The following is a 27,294-nucleotide window of genomic DNA, read 5'->3' as shown; positions in this document are numbered from 1 at the left end:
TGCGGCCCCATCCAGCACCACACTGGGGGATGGAGGTCACAGGGACTCCGAGCAGAGCCACCGAGTGGTGGCTGGAGTGATCCTACCCCCAGCTCGGGCCACCCGCATTGTGCAGACCATTGCTGGGTGCCACCTGGGGTCCAGCCTGGCCTGGTCCCACGACCAGATGTGGTCACCTCTGGGATGCTGCCTACCCCTCCCAGCCCCTCCCAAGGCTCTGTCCCCACAGCCCGGCAAGAGGGTCTGTGAATTGGTATCGTGCGTGTCCTGGGGACATCATCTTGGCCTGTGGGGCCACCGCGGTGGGGAGGTCACAGGTGAGCCTTGGACCTGCAGCCCATCGGAGATAGTGTGTCTGGAAGACTCGCTGGGCAGCAGAGGCCTGTGATCCAGCCAGCTCCACCTCGATCCATCAAAAGTGGCCCGAGGCCCCATGTCCCCTCCCATGGGGCAGGGCCTCCCTCCACCAAGAACCTCGTATCTGGTGAAGGGGTTCTGGGGAGCTGACAAGCAGGACAGTGATACTCAAGCCATGTGCACAGCTCACAGACTGAGGTCCCTGTGCCGTCCAAGGGGAGAACCAGCCCTTGGGCCCAGGCCTGGGGGAGGTGATGAGGTCCAGGATTAGAGGGGCTGCAGGAATGGCTGGTATCACAGTGGTCTTCAGGGCAGAGTTTTAAAATCTCAAAGTCACAGCCAAAAATCTCTGATAGGAATGTTGCTTGATCACAAGAAGGAATGAGGCAGGGATTCACTCTCCACAGCACGGATGAACCTCAAAAACACGAGGCTGGGAGAAGCCAGACACAAAAGGCCATATGTCGTGTGATTCCATAGAGGTGACACGTCCAGAACAGGCCAATCCCCGGAGACAGAAAGCAGATCAGTGACTATAGGGGGCTGGGGGAGGGGAGGCCTGGAGGGGTGATACTATACAGTCCATGGAATTCTCTAGGCCAGAATACTGGAGAGGGTTTACCTTCTCCAGGGGATCTTCCAAACCCAGGGATCGAACCCAGGTCTCCTGCATTGCAGGCAGATTCTTTACCAGCTGAGCCACCAGGGAAGCTCAAGAATCCTGGAGTGGGTAGCCTATCCCTTCTCCAGCAGATCTTCCCAACCCAGGAGAGCCAGGGTCTCCTGCATTACAGGCAGATTCTTTACCAACTGAGCTATCAGGGAAGGGCAGGGCGTGTGTGACAAAAATGTTCTAGAATTGATGGCATGAGTATGCTAAAAACCGCTGAATCGTACACTGGAAATGGGTGAATGGGGTGGTTTTGTGCTGAATTCTTCCTCACTAATGCTGATAAAGGAAAATCCACCCTGAACAAAATATCAACTTTTACATAAAGACGGGATCTTTTTCCCTGGTTTTTCCTTTTGCCTCTGACACCACCAGGGCGTGGCTTGGTCCTGTCACTTACCCTCTTTAAGTTCCCGTCTCTTGCTCAGTGTGGACTTTTGGCATCGATTCTCATTTTAAAAAGAACTGTGTTCACATATTATTGACCTTGCTCACAAAGTGTTTGGTGCCCAAGGCCCGGTGCTCCCAGGTGATCCTGAAGCCTGGCGGAGGGGAGCCCCAGGGAGTGGGCCTCGCCTTGCCCCTCTCTCGCCACCTCCTGAGTCCCTGTGTGGGTAGCTTCCTTCGGGGGGTTATGCTCTGCTGATGCATCCTGATAATCTTCCCCTTCGAATGCGGCCCCCGAGCCATGCAGGAGGTCCGGGACCCTACTCAGGTGGAGACTCAACCTGGATGCGGGGCCCGAAGCAGAAGTCGGGGCACTCACCTGCTTGCTCTGGTAGTAATCGCACAGCAGCGAGTAGGGCAGGGTGCACAGAGTGGAAAACAAGACCCCGTAGGTGACACAGAGGGACAGAACCACGTAGAGGTTCCTGGAGAGTGTGGCAAGCCCGGTCCCCAGGCCGAAGGCCAGGTAAGCGATGAAATACAGCGTCCGGACGCTGAGGTGCTCCTCCAGCTTCTCCAGGATAGCTGTTGGGGGAGAGGAAGGTGAGCACAACCCGCCCGGGGCCCCAGGCACCCCCAGGCCGGCAGGTGAGCACCACCCCACCTGAGGCCTCGGCCACCCCCAGGCCGGCAGGCAGCTCACCCTCTACCAGAAGACCCGCTCAGGGACCCGGGAGCTCAGGGACCACCGATGGGGTGTCCAGATGGGTGGCAGGACCCGGGGTAGCCCCGTTCACATCGGCCCAGGCCAGGCCCCCAGGTGCTGCAGCAGGTGAAGGGGTCTTTGGGTAGAAAGGCCAGAGGCTCCATCGTTTAGGGTTTAGAACTGAGCCCTGAGTTCCTGCACAAATCCTACTGCTTCTGCCTCTTTCCTAATGTGAGGACCTTGACAGCCCCACCCCAGTGGGCCAGCCTTGAAGGACCCTGAGAGGCCTGGGAGCTGAGGCTCCACAGGACACCCCTTGCAATGTCGTAGGGCCACTTCCCCAAGTCCAGGTGCCACCAAACACCCAAGCCCCCGGGGTCTGCCATTGAGAGCCAAGAAATTCTTTCTTAATATGGTCTCTCGACCCCCAAAAAAGGTCACGGTCCCGATGGTGGGGCTGGAACTCGTTAACAGGGCCCACAGTCTACAGTTCTCAGGTGGAGTCCGGCCTGCAGCCTGTTTCTGTACCACCTGGAGCTAAAGATGGTTTTTATATCTTCAGATGTTTAAAACAAACCTGAAGAAGATGAATAATTTGTGACATGTGAAAATTATACAAAATCCAAATCCCCATGAACATCAGAGAAGTTTAGCCAGAATTTAGCCCCATGCGGTCATCACGTCTCGTCCACCTCAAGGGCGGCCCCGAGGGGCCCCAACGGAGCCTGTGGCCAGAAAAGCTGGAAGGCTGGATTCTCTGGCCTTTTACTGAAAACATAGGTGAACCCCTGAGATGAAGTTTGGGGGCTGCACCCCCCAAAACTGCCCTGCCACGCCCCCACTGGGATGGCCCTGGCATCCTCAGGAATCCAGCACAGCGTCCTAGGGCCATGGGTCACCCAGGGTCAAACCTCAGAGTCATCGCGGACTCCCCATCCCCACCACCCACCTCCATGTCACTCCACCTGCCTCTCTGGCCTCCCCTGTACCTCCATCCCCTCTGGACCAGCTACCACATGAACTGACACGGGAAAGACTTGAGGGGGGGGCCAGTGGATGGCACCCCCACCTGAGGTGACCTCATGGTTTGTCCCTGGGCCCCCACTTGGCCCTTGCCTACGGGCCTGAACCCTCTGGCCAGTTGCTCCCTCAGGTCTGGACACACACCCTCCCCACATGGCCCTGCCCTGCCCCAACTGACCCCCACAACGGGTCACTGAGAACAGAGAAAAAGACAGCGCTGTCTGCCCCCAAACTGGGCTGCTGTGCCTGCAGCTGTGAAGACACAAGCTTCCTTCACTGTCTGTCCTCTTGCCACCCTCCTGGAAGGCCACCAGCCCCGCCAAGCCGGCCCCCCCATGAGCCTGCCCCCGCCCACCGAGCCTGCCCACCCCAGTCTGCCCCTAACACCCAGTCAAGCCTGCTTCCCCCATGAGCCTGCCCCCCAAGCCTGCCCCTAACACCCCCCAGCTGAGCCCACCCCCACCCCTCCCAGCCTCACCAACTCCGGCCAAGCCTGCCCCCCAGCCCCCACCCCCGCCCCGCAGGTACCTGAGTAGAAGGCGGCACTGAAGGCGTAAATGCACATCCCCCAGCAGCCTACGGTGACGCCGGTGTTGTACTTCTGATACGCTTCTGATGTGTGCGGGGCCTTGGGGTCCCCCTGAAACACCACTTCGCCCATGAAGTCCGTGTAGAAGAGCAGCATCCCCTCGAAGGAGAGCCACCCTGGGGGGGACACAGGTGGTGACTGCGGGGCAGGCGCTGGCTCAATGCCCACTCCTAGCAGGTGGTTCTGACCCACCATCAGTGCGGTTTTGTCGATTCAAAGCTTAAAGAAGAGGGGACCTCCCTGGTGGTCCAGTGGCTAAGACTCTGAGCTCCCAATGCAGGGGGCCTGGGTTCCATCACTGGTCAGGGAACTAGGTCCCACATGTCACAGCTAAAAAAGATCCTGTGTGCCACAAGTAAAGGTCCTATGCAGTCAAAGAAGTAAATAAACATTAAAAATTATTTAAAATATTTTAATAAAAATTTAATAATTTTATAAAAATAAATATAAAAAATATTTTTTAAAAACATGAAGGAATTACCTTTACCACCCAGAGATAATTTTGTAGGTTTCCTACCCTTCCTTTTTTAAAAATTAATTATTTAGTTAGTTCCTTGACCAGGGTTTGAACCGAGGTCCCCTACATCGGGAGTGTGGAGTCTTAACCACTGGACTACCCAGGAAAGTTCCCCTACCTGTCTTTTTTAAAGTAAATATATATTCTTATAACACAGGCCCTGTCATGAGAAGGTTTTGCATTCTGTTCTTTCTCTGAATGCTATCACCAGGCGAAAGTTAACCCCCACTTCCTCTGGTTTCCCACTGGCTCCTTTGCTGGGAAGAGAGAAAATTCCAGCGGGGCTCCAGTCACGGGGGAAAGGGGGTTGCCTGCTTACCTGGGAGAAGTACCTTAGGAAGGGCAAGTGTTCATAGAAACCTAATTTGCTCTGTTACCAAGAAAACCGTAGGGGTCCTTCCTCTGGTTTCCACGTCCATTTCTCTTTCATAGAGGAAGGAGGTGGTGTTTACTGGGCCTCTGGAACCCCAATAATTATCATGCACGTGTCCTATGCCATTAAACACTTTTAAAGAGCCCCATCTTAATGGCAGCAAAATATTTCACAATGTGGATTCACCCTAATATACTTACCCCTTCCCCCATTGCTAGGTGTTTACCCTTTTTCCCATCTTGGTCTTTGGCTGTTATAAATCATGCTGTGATCAATACCCCATACAGGTTTGATTCATGATCAAACCTTTGACTACATCCTTGCAATGAATACTAAATAGGATCCCTGAGATAAAGGCTATGGGCACTTTTTAAGATTCTTGTCTGTTGCCAAATTGCCTTCTAGAAACTCATTCTGCTTTACATCTCACAATTGTTTGAGAGCTTAGGTTAAGATCAGAGGCTCAACAGCCCAACAGTGAAGAGACCCTGGAGGGAATGGCATGCTGGCTGGGGCTTCTTGGTATTCATCTGAAAGCTGAGCCTGTGAACTTTAGACCAGCCCCAGACACGTGTGTGTCTGGGTGTGTCTACATCTCGGCTCTAAGAGTCAGGGGTCCAGACTGGCTTAAGACACAAAATCCTCCAGTGGGAAAGTGATAGCCCCCTTAACTGTGAGTTGCCTGAGGAGCTTTTGGTCCTGAGGATCTGGGCTCCGTGGAGACCCAGGGGACCTGGTTAATCTGGGAAAGTCTGGAGCAGGCACCTCCCTGCTCCATCCCCACCTCATCCTGCCCCTGGTGGTGTCGGGGAAGCCCAGTGGATTGGAGAGGCCTCCGGGCATTCCTAGCCCTGGGTCAGGGCCTGTGCCCCCGCTGCAGGGCCACCCGAGGGGGGCACGACAGGTAGGAAGCTTTGCCACGAGCTCACCCAGGAAGTGGTTGACGCAGAGGTGGCGCAGTGCCCTGGGCATGTTGCAGATGGTGAAGCAGAGGTGCCTCATGGACAGCGGCTGCCCCGATGCCTCGCTGGAGCCTGTCAGCTCACTCTCATATTTCACACCATTCAGTAAAATATTTGCCACCTGTAAGAGAAGCCCCCCAAATCCCTCATCAGAGCACTACACCCCGGCCACCCCATGTGTGCATATTAAGTCGCTCAGTCATGTCCACCTGTTTGTGAACCCATGGACAGTAGCTCGCCACGCTTCCCTGTCTTTCACCATCTCTCAGAGCTTGCTCTTAAACTCATATCTGTCGAGTCGGTGATGCCATCCAACCATTTCATCCTCTGTCGACCCCTTCTCATCCTGCCCTCAATCCTTCCCAGCATCAGAGTCTTTTCTAATGTGTCAGCTCTTCACATTAGGTGGCCAAAGTATTGGAGCTCCATGCGTGTGTGTTAAGTTGCTTCAGTAGTGTCCAACTCCTTGTAACGCTATGGACTGTAGCCCGCCAGGCTCCTCTATCCATGAGATTCTCCAGGCAAGAACACTGGAGTGGATTGCCATGCCCTCCTCCAGGGGATCTTCCCAACTCAGGGCTCGAACCCGCGTCCCTTATGTTTCCTGCATTGGTGGGCAGGTTCTTTACTAATAGCACCACCTTTTGCTTCAATGAGAAAGTGAATTAGGAACACAGACCCAGAGGCTGTGAGAGTTTGTCTTCCTGGACAGTGTGAACCGAGCACCAAACACCATCCTACTGTTCTCCAGCCACCCTGCTGAGGCCTGTGGTCCGAATGAGAGAAATGACCTTATATCATATGACTTTATGACATTTTAAAAGACATATGACATTAGTCTCTTCAGAGATGGGAGCAGTTGAGCATAAAATCTCCCTTCGCTATGCCTGCCTTTCGGCCACAGAGGGTAAGCTTGCCCAATGTGCAATACATTTGAAAGAAAAGAGATATGGATTGGCTCAAGTTCAGACATTGTGAAGTCTCGTCTTTTCCAGAAGAGACGATGTAAAAGACTGATTTCAACATGACTGGTGGACGCCTGCCTACACGGGGGCTTAGGGGGGCCCAGGGAGCCCAGGTAGGGAGATGGGTACCCAGATGGCCCCACGTCACCAGCATTGAAACAGGGACGAGTGGGTTCAGGGCAACGCTCCAGGGACAAATACATTCACGGCTCCGTTTGCAGCCTCTTCCCGGAAGGACAAGGCCCCCCCCTGGGGCTGGAGGTGCAGACACCAGCCAAGTGAGCTGTTGGCTTTGGGAGGTACACATCTTGAGAGGAGAGAAGCTACCTTACTGTGGGTCCTCGCAGGAACTTGTGCTGGGGCAGCACCTGGATGCTCCAGGTGGAAGAATGAAAAAGAAGGAAACAGCCCATGATGCCAGTTCTGAGGGCAGCCGCCGCGCCAACAGAGCTTGTCATCCATAACTGCTGGGGCAAGACTTCACCTGACACCCCATCCCCACTGAGCCCAGATATGTTCACACTAAGCTCATGATTTTTACTTTTCTCCCAGAACTGATTTGAAAATGGAATGTTTTAAAAGGACGAAAAAGAGACTTTATACTAGAACTTCAGAACTGTATCCAGAAGCCAGGTGGGGTTTGGGGCAACTGGATAGAATGGCCCAGTACTGACGAAAGGCCTGGTGAACTGCTCTACGGTCATCAAGAGTGAGCCTGACATGCCCTTGACCTGAGCACTTACAGAAGTCGCTTCTCTCTGCCAATGACGGGTTTCTTCCAGTGACTTTCAGTGCTTCAAACCCTTTCTGGATCGGAGCTGGCAGACACTGCCCACCAGGGCCTGGACACTTCTTAGCAGGATGGGCACCCACCTGTGCAGAGCGCTTCCTTGAGGTGGGATGGCATTAAGTTTAAGATACAATAAAAGAAGGCCCTAGGATCGACTCTCAGTCATGCAAATGAGGTGTGTTGAACTTCAGAATTTAACAGCAAAGCCAACATGAGAGGCCACATCCTAGCATCTCTGGTGGGCCTCCTACAAGATCAGGTGTCTTCTCAGGCACAGGGTCGGGGGGCATGCCTGACTGACGTGAGGCTGGCACTTCCGGTCACATGGGCAATTGTGTCCAAGGGGTGTGTCCAGGTCACTCGCTTCAGAATTGCCCTCCTGGGGGCCTGTGCATCTTGATTTCTGCTCAGGAAACTCCATCCCCTGGGTTCCCTGAGGGCAGGGGGGCCACAGGGCCCTCAAGTCTACTTTAAATGAGAGAATAACTCTCTCTTTTTAAGTCTTGATTGAATTTGTTACAATATTGCTTCTGTTTTGTTTTTTGGTCCCAAGGCATGTGGGATCCTAGCTCACCCACCAAGGATTCAAACCCACAACCCCTGCATTGAAAGGCAAAGTCTTAACCACTGGACCACTGGAGAATTCCTAAGAATAACTCTCTTTAATGTATTATTCTTTACAGCATCAGACTTTACTTTCACCACCAGGCACATCCACAACTGAGTGTCCTTTCCTCTTTGGCCCAGCCGCTTCATTCTTTCTGGAGCTCTTTGTGACTGCCTTCCATTGTTCCCCAGTAGCATACTGGACACCTTCTGACCTTGGGGGCTCATCTTCCAGTGTTGCATCTTTTTGTCTTTTCATACTGCTCATGGGGTTCTCGCGGCAAGAATACTGGAGTGGTTTGCCATTCCTTTCTCCAGCGGACCACGTTTTGTCAGAACTCTTCACTGTAACCCGTCTGTCTTGGGTGGCCCTGCATGGTATGATTCATAGCTTCACTGAGTTACGGAAGCCCCTTTGCTGTGGCAAGGCTGTAATCCTCTTCAAGATCATGGACTCTGAAAACAGCTAAAATCCCACATATCGGCTAGTGGCCTTGCAGCCAAATCCCTCATTCAACACAGACAGCCTTCCGGAAGGCTCTCTACTTTTCCAGAACATTCTGGTGCACTTTGGGATCCAGAGTGTTGACAGACTCCCGGCTGGTCGGTTAAGGTTGCCCACCCAGGGAGGCCCCAGAAACAGCTACCAGGGTTTACGTTTTGTTTCTGTCCTTCAGGAAGCCTGGGCTCATTGCTGTGGGTGCACATGGCCGAAGTGGGCTGGATATGGTGGGGAAAAGACTAGAAATGACGGCAGCACATATGATGCCCCAGAGGGGCAAATGTAAGGGTGTTTGAAAGAGCCGCCCCTTTGTTGTGGCCAGTTTCTTAGAGCACTGCAGAGACCCTGAGTGTGCCTGGGCTCACGTGGGTCCCAGAATCCCCACACTGACTGGATGAAGAGCATGAGGCTATTGGGGCATGTCCTTGAGGTCCATCCATTAGACCCAAGTCTTTCCTGATTGGTTCACCTGGATGGGTCGTGAATTTCCTTCCAGGTCCTCTATCTAACTGAAGAGAGGGGACCATGTGCATGGCGCCCTCTGGCCCCTGGCTCCTCCCTCCCCACCCCACCCCCCAGCCCTGAAGTTTGCTTTTACCTGTTGACTGAAGGTCACGTTCCTTCTCCGACTGGTGTCGGGGCCGCTTCCTCCGGCCGCGTCCGGGATGGCCAAGGTCTGCGGTCTCTTCAGGATCCCGGCTGACCGTGGCTTGGAAGTGTCCAGGGAGCCCACCCTCAGCACATCCCCGTCGGAGCCGGTGGCCAGGGCGACATCCCGCCGGTCCCCGAGGCCGCGGTCCTGGCGGTAGAAGCTGTCGGGGGCCCGGGGGAAGCTAACGCTGATGGCCTGCCTCGGGAGGCTGCCAGGGATGGCCAGGTAGCTGTCATGGCCACCCGTGAAGCAGTCGATGAGGACACTGTCAATGTTGGACGTGGCAAAGGACGAGGCAAACTCGTTGATGCCCGTCAGGGAGCTGTCTCTGCTGATGAAGCTGCCGTACTTGGGCGTGAGAGGGCTGAGCGGGGAGATGGGGCTGGAGAAACTGGCATAAAGGCTGGGGGCTGGGGGCGGGCAGGGGACCGTCTGGCCTGCACCCTCCTCACACAAGACAGGCGGGGATGGAGGCAGTGGAAGGCTGGGGCTCTTCATGGCTGGCTTCTTCTCGCCTGGGGGCCGCAGGGGTCTCTCGGGGATGCTGACCAGGGTCAGGACGGTGGTAATGCTCAGGATGATGGCTGTGAAGATGTAGATGACCCGCAGCTGCCCGCCCAGGGCTCTCCCGAAGCTGGTTTTATCCCAGTGGATCCCCCCGACCACGTATCCAAACCCTCCTCCGAGACCTGGGGAGAAAAGCAGCGGTCAAGTTTCCTCGTGGGTTAGGGAAGAAAGCCCCCAAGAAGGTGCCCCCTTCCTTACTCAACTTGAAAAATCCACTCCAAGGACCTGGATGGATTATGTGTCCCACCTACACCCCAAAGAAAAGAAGAAGAAAATGACTGGGAGTTGTCCTGGTTGCCTGCACTCAAGGGTCGCCTGCCAGGGCGTGATGACCACCTGCCCTCGTTCTGTTCCCCTCCGCACGCAGCGTTTTAGGAAGGCCAGAAGTGAGAGTCGACACTGGGTCACCTCTCCCCCTGGGGTCCCATCCCTCCCCCAGCTCCAGGACTGTGTAAACTTGGAGACCTGGTCCCAGCACAGACCACAGCACGTATGCACATGGGAATTCCAGGGGCCATCCCGGTCTTGCTTGTCTGATGACATCGTCCTCAAGAATGACCACCATTAAGAGTCACCCCTGGTGGCCAGCTCTCCAGGCCCTGGAGACTTTGGGGAACAGCAAGGGATCTAGTCCTTTTCTCTGATCTCCCTCACCGATTCCGCAGCCTTGGGGACCTGGCAAATGGTCAATGTTTCACGCAACACAACGTAAAAATGTGGGTGAAGTCACATTGCCCCCAGCCAGCAGCAATGAATATTCTCACCTCCAGAAAGTGCTGTTTGCTCCAGCCCACCTCTGGGTTTCCAAAGACGTGCCCTTTGATTTTGAGTGCAGCTGTATTCTGACCAGGCTACTGGTTTACTCATGGCGAGTGGGGAGACCCAGCCACGTCAGGGGTCGGCCTTCTAGACAGAATCTCAGACATGAGTTTGAGCAAGCTTCGGGAGTTGTGATGGACAGGGAAGCCTGGCATGCTGCAGTCCATGGGGTCACAAAAATCCTGAGCAACTGAACTGACTGAGGTTTATCCACCTCTCTACAAATGACCCAATTTCATCCCCCCTTTATTATTCTTAACTTCCCACATTTATGGTCCTAACTAGCTTCCTCCCACCCCTTCTGAAGACATAGTTGCCGATTTGTGACCCTTAATCAAGGTCAGATTTGTGAGAACTTAAATTTTTAAAAAATAATCAAAGTGATACATCTGCACAGCTAAGGAACCACACATCAACTCAACAGCAAAGAAACAAACAGCCCAGTTCAAACAGTGGGCAAAGGACTTGAACAGACATTCACAGACACGATCTGTGAATGGCCAATATGAACATGAAAAGATGCTCAATATGACCGATCATTAGGGAAATGCAACTTGGAGCAACAATGAAATATTACTTCACATCCATCAGGATGGCCACTGATAAAACTTTTTAAAACCCAGAAAACAATAAGTTGGCAAGAAAGTGAAGAAATTAGAACCCTTGTGCAGTGTTGGTGGAGATGTAAAATGGTGCAGCTCTTGTGGAAAACAGTATGAAATTCCTCAAAAAATTAAACATAGAATTACTGTCTGACCCAGCAACTCCATGTCTGTGTCTAGGCCCCAAAAGAACTGAAAGCAGGGTGTTGAAGAGATATCTGTACATTCATGTTCACCGCAGCATCATTCACAACAGCTAAGTTGTGGAAGTAACCAGAGAGTCCATCAAAGGAGGAATGGGTAAGCAAAGTGTGGTCTATGAATGCAATGAAACACTATTCAGTCTTAAAAAGTAGGGAATTCTAACATACACCACAACATGGGTGAACCTTAAGGACATTACACTCCGTGAAATAAGACCATCACCAAGACAAATTTGATTCCACTCACAAGAGTTACTTTGAGTAGTTAAATTCATAGAGAGAGAAAGTAGAACAGTGGTTGCCAGGGGTTGGGGAGAGGGGAGATTGGAGTATTATTACTTAATGGTCATGAGTTTGTTTTACAAGATGAGAACGTTATGGAGACATATGGTGGTGATGACGACCCAACAGTGTGAGAGTATCACAGAACTACACGCTTAAAAATGGCTAAAATGGTAAATTTTATGTTACTTGTATTCTAACATAATTTTTAAAAAGGAAAGAAAAAAAATCAGACACGTAGAGATCTTCCTGTTCTTACAACAGGATTAAATCCTGATAAGTCCATCATAAGTTGAAAATATCATGAGCTGAAAAAAATTCACTTAATACATACTCATATATGTCAAATAGATAACCAGCAAGGATCTACTGAACAGCACAGGGAACTATACTCCAATATATATAGCCACTAAGTCGCGTCCAACTCTTTTGCGACTCCATGGACTGTAGCCTGCCAGACTCCCCTGTCCATTTTCCTGGAATTTTTCTGGAATTCTCAAGGAAAGAATATTGGAGTGAGTTGCCATGCCCTTCTCCAGGGGATCTTCCTGACCCAGGGATCGAACCCCCACCTCTTATGTCTCCTGCATTAGCAGGCGGATTCTTTACCACTGTGCCACCTGGGAAACCCCATGAGAGAGGACTGGACTGTGTATCAGTAGCCTGGGAAGAGAGCAAAATCTAAAAGCTTTTGTCAAGGGCAAAAAATCTTAAGTCAAGCCGTCATAAGTTGGGGTAAAAAGGTTTATATATATATATGTATGTAAGGTAAAAAATGAATTCCTTCTTCTGACCTTCCAAACCTTACCTGCCTGGATCCATTCAGAAGCTCTCTGGGCCCACATGCATACAGGAGTGTAAAGAGAGAGTGATAAACAACTTCACTTTCTAGAAAAAGCAACTGAGGCTTGGAGAGGTCAAGCAGTTACCCAAAGTCCCACCATGAACAGGAGGAAAAATACAAACCTGATTCAGGATTTCAGCTCCCAGAGCTCAGACCTTCTAACTGCTGGGCCACCCAGTCTCTTCATATAGGCTCCCCATGTGTGACAACTTGCCCTTGATTTTTAGAAATCTTTTCCATCGCTATTTTATTTAATTTTTTTGGCTGTGCCCCAAAGTTTCTAGGATCTTAGTTCCCTGACCAGGGATGTGAGTTCAAGGTTAATGCATCAGTGATATATACAAAATAAGGTGTCTTTAGACAGAAACACATAAAACAAGGTTATGTATTGATCCATTGACCAAAATGATGTGATTGGAGGTTTGCAGGAAACTAACCCTGTATGTCTCCATGGGGCTAGAATTTGGGGTTGGCTAATTCAGGACTTATGGCACTTTTGTAGGATGTAACTACACGAACAATAAGAACCAAAACTATACAATTATCTGTACACAGCTACATACACACATATTCATACATAGCTACATACACACTTATATGCATATATATCAACAATATTTTCCATTAAAAATAATGAAATAATGCCATGCACAGCAACATGAATGGACTTGGAGATGACCATACTAAGAGAAAAACAAGTATCATATGATTTCACTTATATGTGGAGTCTAAAAAATGATAACAAATGAACTTATTTACAAAAAGGAAACAGACCTACAGACATAGAAAACAAATTTATGGCTACCTAAGCAGGAAGGAGAGGCGGGAGGGATAGATTAGCATTTGGGATTAACATATACACACTCCTATATATAAAACAGATAACGACAAGGACCCACAGTATAGCATAGGGAACTATACTCATCGTAATAACCTATAATGGAAAAGAATCTGCAAAAGAATGTATATTATATATCTACATATATAGTATATATAACTGAGCCACTTTGCTGCACACCTGAAAATAACACAACATTGTAAATCAATGAAATATAGATAAGATATATAACATCTAATGTGTGTATTATTGATACCTATGGTTTGAGAGATGCACTTTCAATCACTTCCCTGCTCCTCCCTTACCTGCCAGGAGGGCATGGATGTTTAGGCCCCGGTCCTGGTCTGCCGGGCTGCACACGTCCATCATGTATGCGTGGCTGGGGTTGTCGGCCGAGTCCGCGCTGAAGTCCATCAGCACCACACCGCACACGGTGAGAAGGATGCCCCACTTATGGTTGCTGGCTGTGTCGGCCAGCGCCGTCCCAATGTCCCTGCCGTTGAGCAACAGCGAGAGGCCGAGCAGTGCCCCTGGGGATGGAGAACAGAGTCACCTGGGGAATGCAGACCTGCCGGCCCCGGCAGCCATCACTTAAGTCTAGAATCTTGAGGGCCCCAAGAATTCCTTCTTAATCAAACCTCAAACAGAGCGCTTAGATCAGGGTTTTTATTCCATCAAGCATAGCTGGAATGATAGAGAGCACTTTATTAACTCTCTCTTTTTTTTTTTTTTGGCTGAGCTGCGTGGCTTTTGGGATCTCAGTTCCCCGCCCAGGGATTGAATCCCGGCTACAGCAGTGAAAGCCTGGAACCCTAACCACTAGCCACCAGGGAACTCCTCTATTAACTCATTTTAAAAACATGATCAGAGAGACTTCCACAGTTAACCAGAGCCAGGTTACAGGGTGCGCCCGGCTCCCACACCAGTGATGTGAGCTGGATTACAGATTTTGGTCAATACTCTTTTAGATTTTCCCAAGAGAAAGCAGTTGGGGCCTTTTTTTTTTTTTTTTTTCTTTTTTTCTATTTTATTTCAATGCCAAAACAACAGACCTATAGCCAGGACAAGAATGAAGGGGCGTCTCCTTCCAAACCTTGAGGTACATCGGTCACTCCAAGCACCCAACAGAGGCTGCAGTAGGAATCCTGAAACAGAGAAGGTCAGTGGTCAACGCTGGGGTCCCCACCGCATGTGGGGACCGAGTCGGACACAGCCTCCCCAGAGTCCTGAAACACTTGCATTCACCCATCTCCAGGTCATCTAAAGAATCAGATGATGAAACTCCGAGCCAGTAACAAAACCCTAAGCTAGAAAACGAAAGATAAACAGACCCTTGGAATCACTGAGCTTCTCCTTAAATTTTCTACTCAAGCCCCCATGAGGCATAGAGTTGCCGTGACCTCCTTGGGAATTCAAGGAAGTGCAGGGTATCCCAGACCCAAACCACCCCCTGCAGTATTGCTTGGATCCTCCAGTGACAGCCTGAAGTCTCCGTGGTACCACATCCTCTATCTGATTCAGATAAAATTGCTTAAAAGATGGGGTCTGACCGGCCATACCTGGGTTTTCTAGCATGCATGCATGCTCAGTCGCTCAGTCGTGTCTGACTCTGCGATCCTATGGACTGTAGCCCACCAGGCTCCTTCATCCATGGGATTCTCCAGGCAAGAATACTGGAGTGGGCTGTCATTCCCTTCTCCAGGGCATCTTCCCGACCCAGGGATGGAACCTGCGTCTCCTGCATTGGCAGGCGAATTCTTTACCTAGAGCCCCACGCAACTGAGTGGGCTCAACTTTGGCTCCTCTCTTGCCCCCCAGTGATGTTTCTGGAAGCTTCTAGGGAGGCTTTGGGGGCCGGTGGGCTGTGCAGGACTCACCAAGGATGGGGCTGATGAACCACACAAGGCTGTAGAGCTGGTCAGGGAGGCCCATCTGCAGCAACACGGGGGTCACGTATGCCGTCTCCATGGCGTAGCTGAACTCAATGCCGAAGAGGACGGAGCCGTTGAACAGCAGCTCCCGGAAGGACCTCTGGGGGTGCAGGTCCCCGAAGTCCACCAACTCGATTGGGCAGGGGGTGTTGGGGGGCGGGGGCGGCGAGGGCCGGATGCACTTCCTCCTCTTGGGGTGTCGTTTGAAATTGTTGGCCCGGTGGCTGATGTGCTGGGTCACGGACCCCGAGTAGCCGGTGACCGGGGGCCTCCAGAAGTCCTGGGGGGCCAAGGCAGGGAAGAGGGCCTCTCCCGGAGGGGCGCTGCTGGCTGGGGGGATCATCGTAGGGGGGGCCAGTGGGTGCTCCTGTAGGGAAAGCCCCGTCAGGGGGCAGTCGTCACCCACAGGGCTTCCACCATTAGAGCGAGTTTATCCGGGTGGCTCTGCCTTCATCCCCCAGGGCCCTGCTACCCTGTCCACGTGGGAATGGAGTTCACACGGGGGCCCCTTAGAGCCAACACTGAGCCCCCAGAGTGGAGCCTTCAGTGTGGACGGTACTCCTGGGCCTGGTTTCACATCAGGGCAGCCTACCTTCCCAAGGGGACAAGGGTTGGTCCTTCAGGTCCTTTAGCATGTCCTCAAGCTAAAACTCAAAGGGACAGTTCCCCAAACAGGCTCCACCAGGAGGGTACGGCAAAGAACCAGGAGGAGTGGGGACCACCAAGAGCCCCGTGGCTGTTCTCAGGCCCCAAAGGACACAGGGCTCTTCTGGGACCTGTGGCTAATTTTGCCCTCCCCTGCAGGCCCCAGAGGAGCAGAGAAGGGAGACCAACACCCTGGTGGAGGAGGTGGGGAGAAGGATCCATCGGCACCCTGAACACTAGTAGGTGTTGAGGGGACAGCCCCTTCATCTCAGGATGGAGGGCCACAGTGGGCACCCTCCCTAACACCCGAGTTTATGCTCCACCCTAAACCAAGGATCCGGGCCTAAAAGGAGCTGACTGAGTTTAACTCAAGTCTTTTCCTTTTACATCAACTGGACAAATGAATTTTCAGTTGAGCCGGGAGAACTGAGACTTTTGCAGTGTTTGAAAACGTTCTCTTTAAAGAAATAAACAGAACTTCCTGAATCATGCATGTTACAGACAACACACTGAATAGGGATACAGTTTACAAAAAAAGAAAATGAGCGACAAGAAGAATCCGGGAGGGTGAGAAATAGATTCTCCTCCATCCTCAAGCTTTTTTTTTTGAGGAATTGTGTAACGCCCTCAGTCTCAGTAGAGAATTAGCAGGCTTGCGGACCTTACAGACATTCTCACCCACTCTGTCCCCCACCCCCACTCCCCTGGGGTTTGCAATCTGCACCCCTGGGCATCCAACAGTTTTCACTGCTTAGAAATTAATCTAGATTGTAAATATTACAGGAATAGATTCTAGCTTGTTGACGTGTGTGGTTTAGCCAACGTCAATTTTACTAAGCACACGGAGAGGAAAGCTGCTAAGATCAGAGGGAAAGAGGCAGATAAAAACACAAGAGGGGGAGTCCTGGATTGGGTTGACCTCTCTGACGTAGCCCACTCCATCTGCCTCACAAAGAAGCAATGCCTATGTTTCATCTTTTTTTAAAAAAACAAAAAACAAAAAACAAACTTTTTGGCCTCATCTCAAGGCATATGGGAACTTAGTTCCCTGACCAGGGGCTGAACCCGTGCCGCTGCAGTGGAAGGGTGGAACCTTAACCACTGGACCACTAGGGAAGTGCCCTTAAGTTTTCCTTGGAATCCTTCCTGAGAAGTAGGCCCCAAACCTGAGATGTCATTCCCAACACTGATAGGTTTCCTAACAAGAACTCTTGTTATTTACCAAAATAAACAGTAGAGGTTTTCTTTCAAAATAGTTTTTAAGCTTTAGAAATGAGGCCCTTATTTCTGACTTTAACTTACCATATGCCCTCTGTCAAACTCTTGCTAGTTGATAACTTCTTTATGAATCACTCTGAAATTTCTTGTTATGTCAGATTTGCACCCCAAACTTCTCCCAACCTATCCTGCCCACTTGGGGCTTGTCTTCCTTCTCTTCAGAAGACACCATGATAGAAATGTTTTGTTCTATAGACATCCCAGCAGGATTCAGAACATCATATTAATCCAACAAACTATCCATCCACCAATCCATCCATCCATTTATCCATCCTCTCTTCCATCCATCCATTCATTCATCCTCCCTTCCATCCATCCATCCATCCATCCATTTATCCATCCTCTCTTTCATCCATCCATCTATCCAGCAATCCATCCATCCTTTGATCCACTTGCCCACCTACCTTTCTATCTTACCATTTGGCTGGGTACTGAATACCAAGACACTGAATTTATAGAGATAAAAGAAAGACATAGTTCTTTCCCTCACATTAGGTGAAAGAGTGGAGGAAAGACATTCTAAGCAGTGGGGACCATCCATGAAAAGGAGCTCTGTGCACCAGCTGGGCACAGTGGTGGTCTGATGGTGAGAGATGAACCCATCAAGAAGGGATTAACTGATCAGCAAGATCTGCTAAGAGGTAGATTTCACACAAGGTGACAGGGAATGACATAACCAGTCTGCTCTCATTTCTAGAAAAGGCTTATCTCGTGACCTTAAAAAAAATCCCACGCTCTGTTCTTCAGGAAGAGCAGAGGTACCTAAGACCTATGTAGGCAAGTAATACTTCATTAAAAACAGAATCCATTTAGGAAGATTAAGTCAAGATTTTTTTTAAAAATTTTAAACTAAGCATCTTGTTTATGTTCCTTACAGGTCTCACTCAGGCCCTTGTAAATAGTAAATACTCCAGAAAAATTGGGTGGTCTTGCCTTAAAAAACCCAGGTGGTTGTTAGTTACCCCTGGAGCTTCATTCATTAAGATGACAGAAATATGGTACTGATGAATCTATTTGCAGGGCAGCACTGGAGACATAGACAGAGAACAGGCTTACGGACAAGGGCAGTGAGGGAGGAAGGAGAGGGTGATATGAATGGAGAGAGTAATATGGAAGCTTATACACCACCATATGTAAAATCGATGGCCAATGGAAATTTGCTGTATGACTCAGGGAACTCAAACTGGGGCTCTGTAACAACCTTGTTGTTCAGTCACTGAGTCGTGTCTGACTCTTTGCGACCCCATGGACTGCAGCATGCCAGGCTTCCCTGTCCTTCACCATCTCTATAAAAACCTAGAGATGGGAAAGGGTAGGAGGTGGGAGGGAGGTTTAAGAGGGAGGAGACATATGTACACCTATGGCTCATTTGTGTTGACATATGGCAGAAATCAAGCCAATATTGTAAAGCAATTATCCTACAATTAAAAATAAACAAATTTTAAAAAATCACAGAAATAGAGGACCTGCTGGAACACTGAAGACTGTCTCCTTAGAAGTCAGAGGAAGACCTTAGCCCAGATGTGTTAAAGACTTAACCTGACTCCGGCTGTCTGGTCACAGCCTCACGTCTGCCTCAGTGGCTAACTCCTCTGCATCTCTTCCTGCCCCTGCAGGCACATGACACCTCTCTTTCCTGTTGGTATTTTACTCCCATAAAGTGAACTTCAGTGAAAATATATTAGAAATCCTTTCATTTTAGAATGAAGGACCATGAGCCCAATTTGGAAGAATTTTAGCCTTACATGCATAGGATAGAAGCATATTTTTGAAAAGGGGAAACTTTGTAACCCACTTAAAATGGACAGAGGAGCCTGATGGGCTACAGTCCATGGGGTCACAAACAGTTGGACGGGACTGAGCACACATGCTTAAAATGGGCTGCCTAAATACCCCACGTCTCTACCTGTGATGTGACAGTTTCACCATCACCTGCCTGCCACCTCCAACTTTAAAACATAGCCTGTAGACTGTCCTAGCAAAAGGGAGACCCTCACCCCTCCCCATCCTACACTCCTTCTCCCCCATCTAAATCAGAATTCAACCTGAACTTGAAAAAAGCCTTCACTATGGATTCCTTTTCAAGTTTCAGGTTTACCACTTTTATTTTAAAATACATCTATTAAAAGTTGCCTGTGAAAGCTTATTCTAAAGTAGAGTGAAGTGGCTCAGCCGTGTCCAACTCTTTGTGACCCCATGAACTGTAGCCTACCAGGCTCCTCCATCCATGGGATTTTCCAGGCAAGAGTACTGGAGAAGGTTGTCATTTCCTTCTCCAGGGGATCTTCCCTACCCAGGGATTGAACCTGGGTCTCCCTCATTGCAGGCAGATGCTTTACCCTCTGAGCCACCAGGGAAGCCCAAGCTTATTCTAAAGTGAAAGTGAAAGTGAAGTCGCTCAGTCATGTCCAACTCTTTGTGACCCCATGGACTGTAGCCTACCAGGCTCCTCCATCCAAAGGATTTTCCAGGCAAGAGTACTGGAGTGGGTTGCCGTTTCCTTCTCCAGGAGATCTTCCCTACCTAGGGATTGAACCCAGGTCTCCCACATTGTAGGAGACACTACCATCTGAGCCACCAGGGGAGGTAAGCTTATTCTAAGGACTGTTTAAAACTCATTTTTGAAAATTTTTTTTTCATTTTTTAATGTTATTAAAAAAATGAAAGTAAAATGTAAACTAGTAAATGGAATTTTAATACACTAACACAAATATTCACCAGACATCTTGATCATACTATATTACCATTATTCAGACCGCCCCCCCAGATCTGCACATATTCCTGGACCCCCACAGGTTGTATGCTGGGTCCACTGTCCTTTTAGAATACAAAGGATGTTTCAAAGAATAAATCCCTCAAGTTGATTAGGCGGCAAATGATTGACAAAGACAAACGATGTCCATGTAATTTGAATGCTTAAAATTACCCCACTCCTTCTACTATTTCTCCAAGTTAATATTTCAAGGAAATCTTCCCAGACCAGTGAAGGACTCTGTGGACTTCAGTGAAGTCGCTCAGTCGTGTCTGACTCTTTGTGACCCTATGGACTGTGGCCTGCCAGGCTCCTCCATCCATGGGATTTGCCAGGCAAGGATACTGGAGTGGATTGCCATTTCCTTCTCCAGGGGATCCTCCTGACTCAGAGATTGAACCTGGGTCTCTCACATTGCAGGCAGACTCTTTACTGTCTCAGCCACCATCTGAGAAATGTGGACTTCAGGGGATGTATTTAGTGAACTAGTTACTGAATCCTAGCCCACTTCTCATTTTTGATCGGTGGCAATCTGGCAGCCCATTGATCCCCAAAGCCCTGGTGAGGCACACACTGAACTTGAGTTTCATCAGCACCTGGTCCTACTTCCTTACAAAAGCTGAGAAAACACAAACATTATGGTAACCCCAGCAATAACTTATGAAGTTATTTCTTGTCGAGGGCAGGATGAATGGATTGCCATCACCCTCTTGTTTCAACCTCAGCATGTTGCCCTTGACAAGAAAGCAGAAATCCTTGGTGCTCATCATAAACTTAACCATGGGGTGCTGAGAGAGGTTACACCAGGGCCCCAGCCATTCAGAGCTTTCACTCGCTGGTGGGAGGTGGACTGGAAGCTGATGACACCTGCCCAGGTGACCTGGGAACAGGCCTCAGGCACCAATAAGCGCCGCATAAGCCTGGGAGCAAATCCCAGTGTTTGTTTGATCTCTTTCCTTGCAACTGTGAAATAAACCTCACCCAACTGCTGCCCACCCTTCTCAGGGCGGGAGAGTTCTGCACTCAGGGGGCGAGGTGGGGGGGGGGATGGGGGCTCCACTGACAGTTCATTTAATTAGACAAGAGGAACAAAGGTCTCCGTGCCAACCTCCAGCCCCAATCGTGGCACACTGATTACCCTGGGGCCTAAGCCGCGATGCTCCCAGCACAAAGCCGGGAAACTGTGCAGAGGGCGCAGGAGGAAATGGAGGTACCTGTGGTTCCAGCCAGGAGGCATTCCTTTCCGAGGAGGCCGGGCTCCTGCCTGCCACGCGCTGAGCTTGGGTCCCGGCCCGGCCGCCCCCAGCCCGCCGCTGCTCCTGCAGCATCACCCCGCGGGGCGGGGCCGTGACGTCACGGCTGCATCCTCGCCGCCCGCGGCCGGTACCCGCAGAGCATCCTTAAAGCGGCACCGCCCGGTCAGCCAGCCGCCGCGGAGGCGCCGGACCTTGCGCAGGGCCCCCCAGCCCAGCCAGCTGCACATCCTCCCAAGTTTAAAGGCCGGCAGGGTCTGCAAGGAAAACGCCAGAAACAGGTTTGCTATGACTTCTGAGCTCAAGCATTCTAGCCTTGGTAGGTGTCTTCCTCTATGAAGAAAGATATTAAACTTTTATTTTACGGCTGTGTTGGTTTAAAGATGAGTGTATTAATACTACATATTAAAACATTTCTCCTGCCCTAAGAATTCTTCCCCCGGCCCCCCCGCTGTCTGATTTTAAAAGAAATGAATCCATTTTTGAGGAGCCCTTGAAGCCCTGTGTGCTCTGGACCCTGCTCATTGTACAGATGGGATAAGTTGGTCCTGCCCAGAAGTATTATACTGCATTCACTTATTCCCTTAACACGTCTCAGGTGCTACTCTGTGCCGGCTCTACCTCAGGGACTGCGGATAAGACAGTAAACAAACCGGCCAAAGTTCCTGGCCCTGTAGCATGGCATTGTCATGAGAGAGAGCTACATTAAACAAGACAAGGGGCAGAAGATGCCCAGAGAAGGGGCTTAGGGAGAGTGGCAGTGGGCTGTGGTGGGGGGCACTGCAGTTTAGTTATTTATTTTGGTTGCTATGGGTCTTCCCTGCTGCGCGTGGGCTTTCTCTAGTTGCAGGAAGTGGAGGCTACTCTTGGTTGTACTGCACAGATTTCTTATTGTGGAGGCTTCTTTTGCTGCAGAGCACAGGCTCTAGGCTCATGGGCTTCAGTATCTGTGATTCATGAACTCTAGTACCTGGGCTCATTAGTTGCCGTGCAAGGGCTTCGTTGATCCTTGGCATGTGTAATCTTCCCAGACCAGCGATCAAACCCATGTTCCCTGGGTGGTGCTATCCACTGCACCACCAGGGAAGTCCTGTGGTTTAAATAGGGTTGTTGAGGAGTCCCCGCTCAGATGGTGACATTTGAAGAAGACTCGGATGAGGTGAGGGGGTTAAGGGTTAAGGGTGTCTTCACAGCTGGTGAAGACACCAGCTGTGCTGGTGTCTGGGGGAAGGTCATGCCAGGCTGAGCAAATGCAAAGGCCCTGGGGTAGGAGCTGGACTGAATCAACGACAAAGCAAATAATTATTCAGCCTGAAGTGAAATCACAACACAGGAAGAGCTACTAGGGGCAGACATGTGGCTCTAGGAAAGCTTATAATGGGGGGATGTGACCTCGATGGGAGGGCTGGCTGTCCTTGAGGGAGTGACACTGGACAGGTCTGTTATCACTGAGTGGAGGGGTCAGCGTGTGCAGAGCTCTTGCGACAGGAGGGTGCAGGGTGAGCTGGTGAGCCTGGGATGCAGCAGTGAGTAGGGATGGGCAGGAGAGGCAGCTTGGGCTCAGCCTGCGGACCTTGTGGTCTGCTGTCATTTTTCAAGAATAAGAAAAAGCTAAGGTCCTATGCAGCAGGCTTCCCAGGTGGCACTAGTGGTAAAGAACTTGTCTGCCAATGCAGGAGATGCAAGAGACACAGGTTCGATCCCTGGGTTGGGAAAATCCACTGGAGGAGGGCATGGCAACCCACTCCAGTTTTCTTCCCTGGAGAATCTCATGGACAGAGGAGCCTGGCGGGCTACAGTCCGTGGGACCGCAAAGAGTCGGACTTGACTGAAGCGACTCAGCCTGCATGCATGTGTGTCAGAGTGGGTGACATAAATCATGTGCACATTTGGCAAAGATCCTGAGCTCAGAGTGGACAGTGGATTGGATCAGGGCCCAAGTGGAGGCACCAAGGAGGAGCTTACAGAACTGTCCAGGTGGGAGAGGATGAGGGTGATCGTAGAGGGACAGAGGTGGTGGCTGCCCAGGCACTTGCAGGTAAAACCAAGAGGACTCGGTGACAGGTTGAGATGGGCAGGGTATGGGTGTCAAGAATTTCCAGCATGAGCACCTGGGCAAAGGAGAGGAGGCTGGTCACAGGCGAGTCGTAGGTTGCCTTTGAGGCAGGATGAGTTCCAGGGCCTTTGAGGCACAGAGGCCACTAGAGATGTGGGTCTGGGCATCAGAGACAGTCTTGAGAATGACTTGCACACGGAAGCTGAACTATGGACAGTGACAACAGCAGGGAGGGGTTAATACGGAGCAAAGAAGACTCACTGGTCCTTGGCCGGGAAGGGGGGAATGAGAGAGCAGAGTCCATCTTATCATATCTCCAAACAGGAGTAGCAGTTTGAAAAAAATACCGATGTGTTTTTCTATTTTGCATTTACATACAAATGACCTGCTATTTTGTGAGCTCAGCGCTCACAGCTGTAACTTATAAACCTCAACATCCCAGTAGCTTAACACAACAGATGCTTATTTTTGGCTCCTGTGAAGCCCAGGACTTCCCTGGTGGCTCAGATGGTACAGAGTTTGCCTGCAATGCAGGAGACCAGGGTTTGATTCCTGGGTGGGGAGGATCCCCCTGGAGGAGAGAATGGTAATCCACTCCAATATTCTTGCCTGGAGAGTGCCATGGACAGAGGAGACTGTCCGTGGAGTCGCATAGAGTCGGATATGACTGAGCAACTGGTGAAGTCCAAGGCGGTGTTTCTTACGGACAGGGGACTTCCACATGGTCATTCAGAGACCTTGGCTCTTGCAAGAGGCCCACATCCCACTTACTCCATTGGCCAGGACTCAGTGACTAAAGGGAGGCTGGGATGATCCTATGGCCCCTGCCCAGGACCTGGAGGAAGTTGTGTGTGTGTGTGTGTGTGTGTGTGTGTGTGTGTGTGTGTGTGTGTGTGTGGCGGGGGTGAGGAGAGCTGACATCAGCTGCTTCTTTAGCTTTTATCATCTTGGAGGAGGGGAAGGGAGTTGGGGACAGTTGGGAATGCTAAGAAAACAAAAGCTATCAAAAACTATCTCATTTTTGATATTCAAAGAAGGTTCTGCAGCCAGAGAAAAGGATTGAAATCTGGGCACTGTCAAAAAAGAAAGGACTTAAAAATTCCATTGACTTTTTTTTTAACTTTACAAGGTTAGAAGCTTCCTTTCTTAACCCTCCAAGGCCAGACCAGAGCTTGGTGTTTCTCCCTCTTTGTGGACGAGGTTCTCCATCTTACCATTGGATCTAGACAGGAGCCCAGAGAGGCAGGAGGGAGACAGGGCAGGGAGAAAACACGAGCAAAGCCCACCCCCTGTCCCTGGGCACTGGGGGAGGAAGGGAGAGGCAGGAGGCTGGAAGACAGTCAAGCTGATGGGGACCCATGAGGAGAGGACCCCCGGGGTAAAGGCTCAGCCCACCCCTCACCTTGGGAGGTGTTTGTAAGGGCTGAGTCGCCTGGCTGGAGGGTTGAGCAGGGCAGGTTGAGTTGCTCTACTCGGGGCTGAAAGCTGCAATGGCCCTTTGGGAGGGATGACCTGAAGGGGGTGACCCTCCACCTCGGGGTGGAAGGGCAGTCAGGACAGGAGGTGGGTGGAGACTGGCAGAGAGATGCAGACAGGGCCCCATGGCTCAGATGATAAAGAATCCACCTGCAATGCAGGAGACCCGGATTCAATCCCTGGGTCGGGAATATCCCCTGGAGAAGGGAATGGCTACCCATTCCAGTGTTCTTGCCTGGAGAATCCTATGGACAGAGGAGCCTGGTGGGCTACAGTCCATGGGGTTGCAAAAGAGTCAGACCTGACTTAGCGACTAACTTCACAGCAGAACCCTGGGAATCAGGCGTCTACCAAATCCCATTGGCCCCTGCAGTGCACACTGGTGAACCAGACCTCCAACCAGGAGGTCACACGAGCCCCACTCTGCCCCCAGATTCACCTAGAGAGGAACAGGAGGACAAGGCCATTATCTTAAAGAGCCTGGTGCGTGGGTGCATGCTGAGTCGTGTCCGACTCTTTGAGACCCCATGCACTGTAGCCCACCAGGAAGAACTACCTGGGAAGCCTGCCAAGAGACTGAGTCAGACCCAAAAGGACAGTTCAAAGAATCCCATTGAACTCAAGTTTGTATCAGATTTGATCAAAGTCGGTGCCTCCCTGTTACACCCTCCAAGCCCCACCGCTGGTGATGGTTCATGAGAAAGCTCAGTTCAACCACAAACAAATAACTGGATGCCAGTCCTTTGCACCCCGAAAATGGTGGGAACAGCTCAGCCCATGGGCTGGGGCTTCAGCGCTAAGAGAGGGAAGAAGGGGGAGGGTGGGAGACGACCTCAGGTGGGTCCCCACGGCGCGCCCACCTGCCTGCCATCCCAAGTTGTCCACCAGGTGGTGGGAGAGCCCCACCTTCCAGATTCGCAAGGGGCCCGAGCACAGGGAGGGCCGGTGGGGGGAGCCAGCGGCATTTCTAGTGTTTCTCTGGCACAAAAGGGAAGAGATGGTGCTTTTAAAGCTTTTTCCAACCTTGCAAGGATTCATGGTGCTAAGGCTCATTTTTTTTGACTTTGTAAGCAGACTTTTTCTGCAAAACACACAACTGCATTTTTTAAAAAAATGAATAACATTATTTTAAACAACAGATCTCTTGCCAGGCCTTTTGTTAGTACTTTTACGGACTTGAAACCTCATTTAATCATCCTCCCTTTAGGAAGTGGGCATTACCCACACCACGTTTTTTGGATCCAGAAGCCTGAGGCTTGGTGAGCAAAAGCCACGTGGCAGTCAGGGTTGGAGCTGGAGTCAACCTGGGACTTGAACCCAAGACTGAGTGACTCTGGGGCTCACGCCTCCCGCAGCATGTGAGGGCCCTGGCGGCAGTGTTTGCTCTCAGGCTTGGGTGTTTGTTGAACACCTGCTTTCCACTGGTCAATCTAGGAAAGCGAGGGAGGCAGCTTCATCAATACCAGCCCAGGGACTCCCCTGTGGTCCAGCAGCTGAGACTCTGGGTTCCCAGTGCAGGGACCCGGGTTTGATCCCTGGTCAGGGAATTAGGTCTTACATGCCACAATTAAATATCCTGAATGCTGCAACAAGGGCTTCCCACATGGCTCAAGTAAGGAATCTGCCTGCCAAGCAGGAGACGTGGGTTCAATCCTTGGGTTGGGAAGATCTCCTGGAAAAGGGAATGGCAACCCACTCCAGTATTCTTGTCTAGAGAATCCCATGGACAGAGGAGCCTGGCGAGCTACAGTCGATGGGGTCACACAGAGTCAGACACAACTGAGAGACTAAGCAGCAGCAGCGTGCTACAACAAACATCGGAAGATCCTGCCTGCTGCAACTAAGATCTGGTGCAGCCAAATAAATATGTATATATATAAACAAACTGTCTGGAGACCTCACAACCTGGGCTCCACCCTTCTTTCTCAGCCTTCCTCATGACTGCAGCCCCGTCAATGATTTGCCCCAGGAGCTGCCTTTTGGCTCTGAGTTCAGAAGGACTGGGCACTTTCAGAGCCACAGGTGTGTGTATGTATGTGTGCATGTGTGTGAGAGCGTGTGCTTCCACACGTGTTGTAGACAAAGGTGCCTTCTCTTCTCTAATACAGTTAACAGATTACTGGTGTCCTTCACAGAGCGTCAACGACACTGCTTTTCGTTTTTATGGGCAACTTCTGTGGATCTGATGTGCCCTCCACACACACACGCACGTGTGCACACACATGCACAGAGTTTGCATTGCAGAGCCCAGGGGGACAGGATAATCCAACTCCTTTTGTGTCCTCCTGCACAACCTGGTAGGCAGAGGGCCAAACACAGGGTGGGCTCTTTAAACATATTTATTTGATCTACACAGAACGGGATCAGCTGAAGTTGTGTGGTTATCCCTGTGTCTACACAGGTAGATTATGGGTTAAAACAAATTGTTATGGGCAGCCTGGGAACTTCATCAGACTATTTCCAAGCATACGTCCTTCTTATAAGGAGCCTACGACACCAAACCCTGGACTCTGGGCCAACCAAATGCTGGACAAAGTGGGGTGGGAGGGGGTGCGGCGTGTCTGGAGTCTAAGCTCAGCCAGAACAAGAACCCAGATCTGGATGTCAGGAGTGCTGGAGCAGAAGAGTGTTTATACTCAGGTTTTAGAA

General features: G+C 50.7%; 1 protein-coding gene across 5 annotated transcripts in view; it reads right to left on the bottom strand.

The window, feature by feature from the left end:
• Nucleotides 1–27,294, bottom strand: part of SLC45A1 (solute carrier family 45 member 1) — a 92,225-nt gene that overhangs the window by 751 nt on the left and 64,180 nt on the right. For 3 of the 5 annotated variants that reach the window (XM_081485615.1, XM_081485616.1, XM_081485617.1), the window contains 7 exons: nt 15,132–15,552; nt 14,307–14,399; nt 13,560–13,784; nt 9,046–9,788; nt 5,552–5,705; nt 3,672–3,848; nt 1,794–1,999 (listed from right to left, as the gene is read on the bottom strand). In XM_081485615.1, coding sequence (XP_081341741.1) covers nt 1,794–1,999; nt 3,672–3,848; nt 5,552–5,705; nt 9,046–9,788; nt 13,560–13,784; nt 14,307–14,399; nt 15,132–15,552 — 2,019 coding nt within the window. Of the gene's footprint in view, nt 1–1,793; nt 2,000–3,671; nt 3,849–5,551; nt 5,706–9,045; nt 9,789–13,559; nt 13,785–14,306; nt 14,400–15,131; nt 15,553–21,074; nt 21,371–27,294 lie in introns of all 5 variants that reach the window. The other 2 variants (XM_081485614.1, XM_081485613.1) reach the window with 1 other exon arrangement.

The sequence above is a fragment of the Giraffa tippelskirchi genome, chromosome 5 (assembly GCF_054371585.1).
Source record: "Giraffa tippelskirchi isolate mGirTip1 chromosome 5, T2T-mGirTip1v1.2.pri, whole genome shotgun sequence".
NCBI classification, from domain to species: Eukaryota; Metazoa; Chordata; class Mammalia; order Artiodactyla; family Giraffidae; genus Giraffa; species Giraffa tippelskirchi.
The sequence above is the reverse complement of the archived record's forward strand: the minus strand, read 5'-3'. Positions and strand labels throughout refer to the sequence as shown.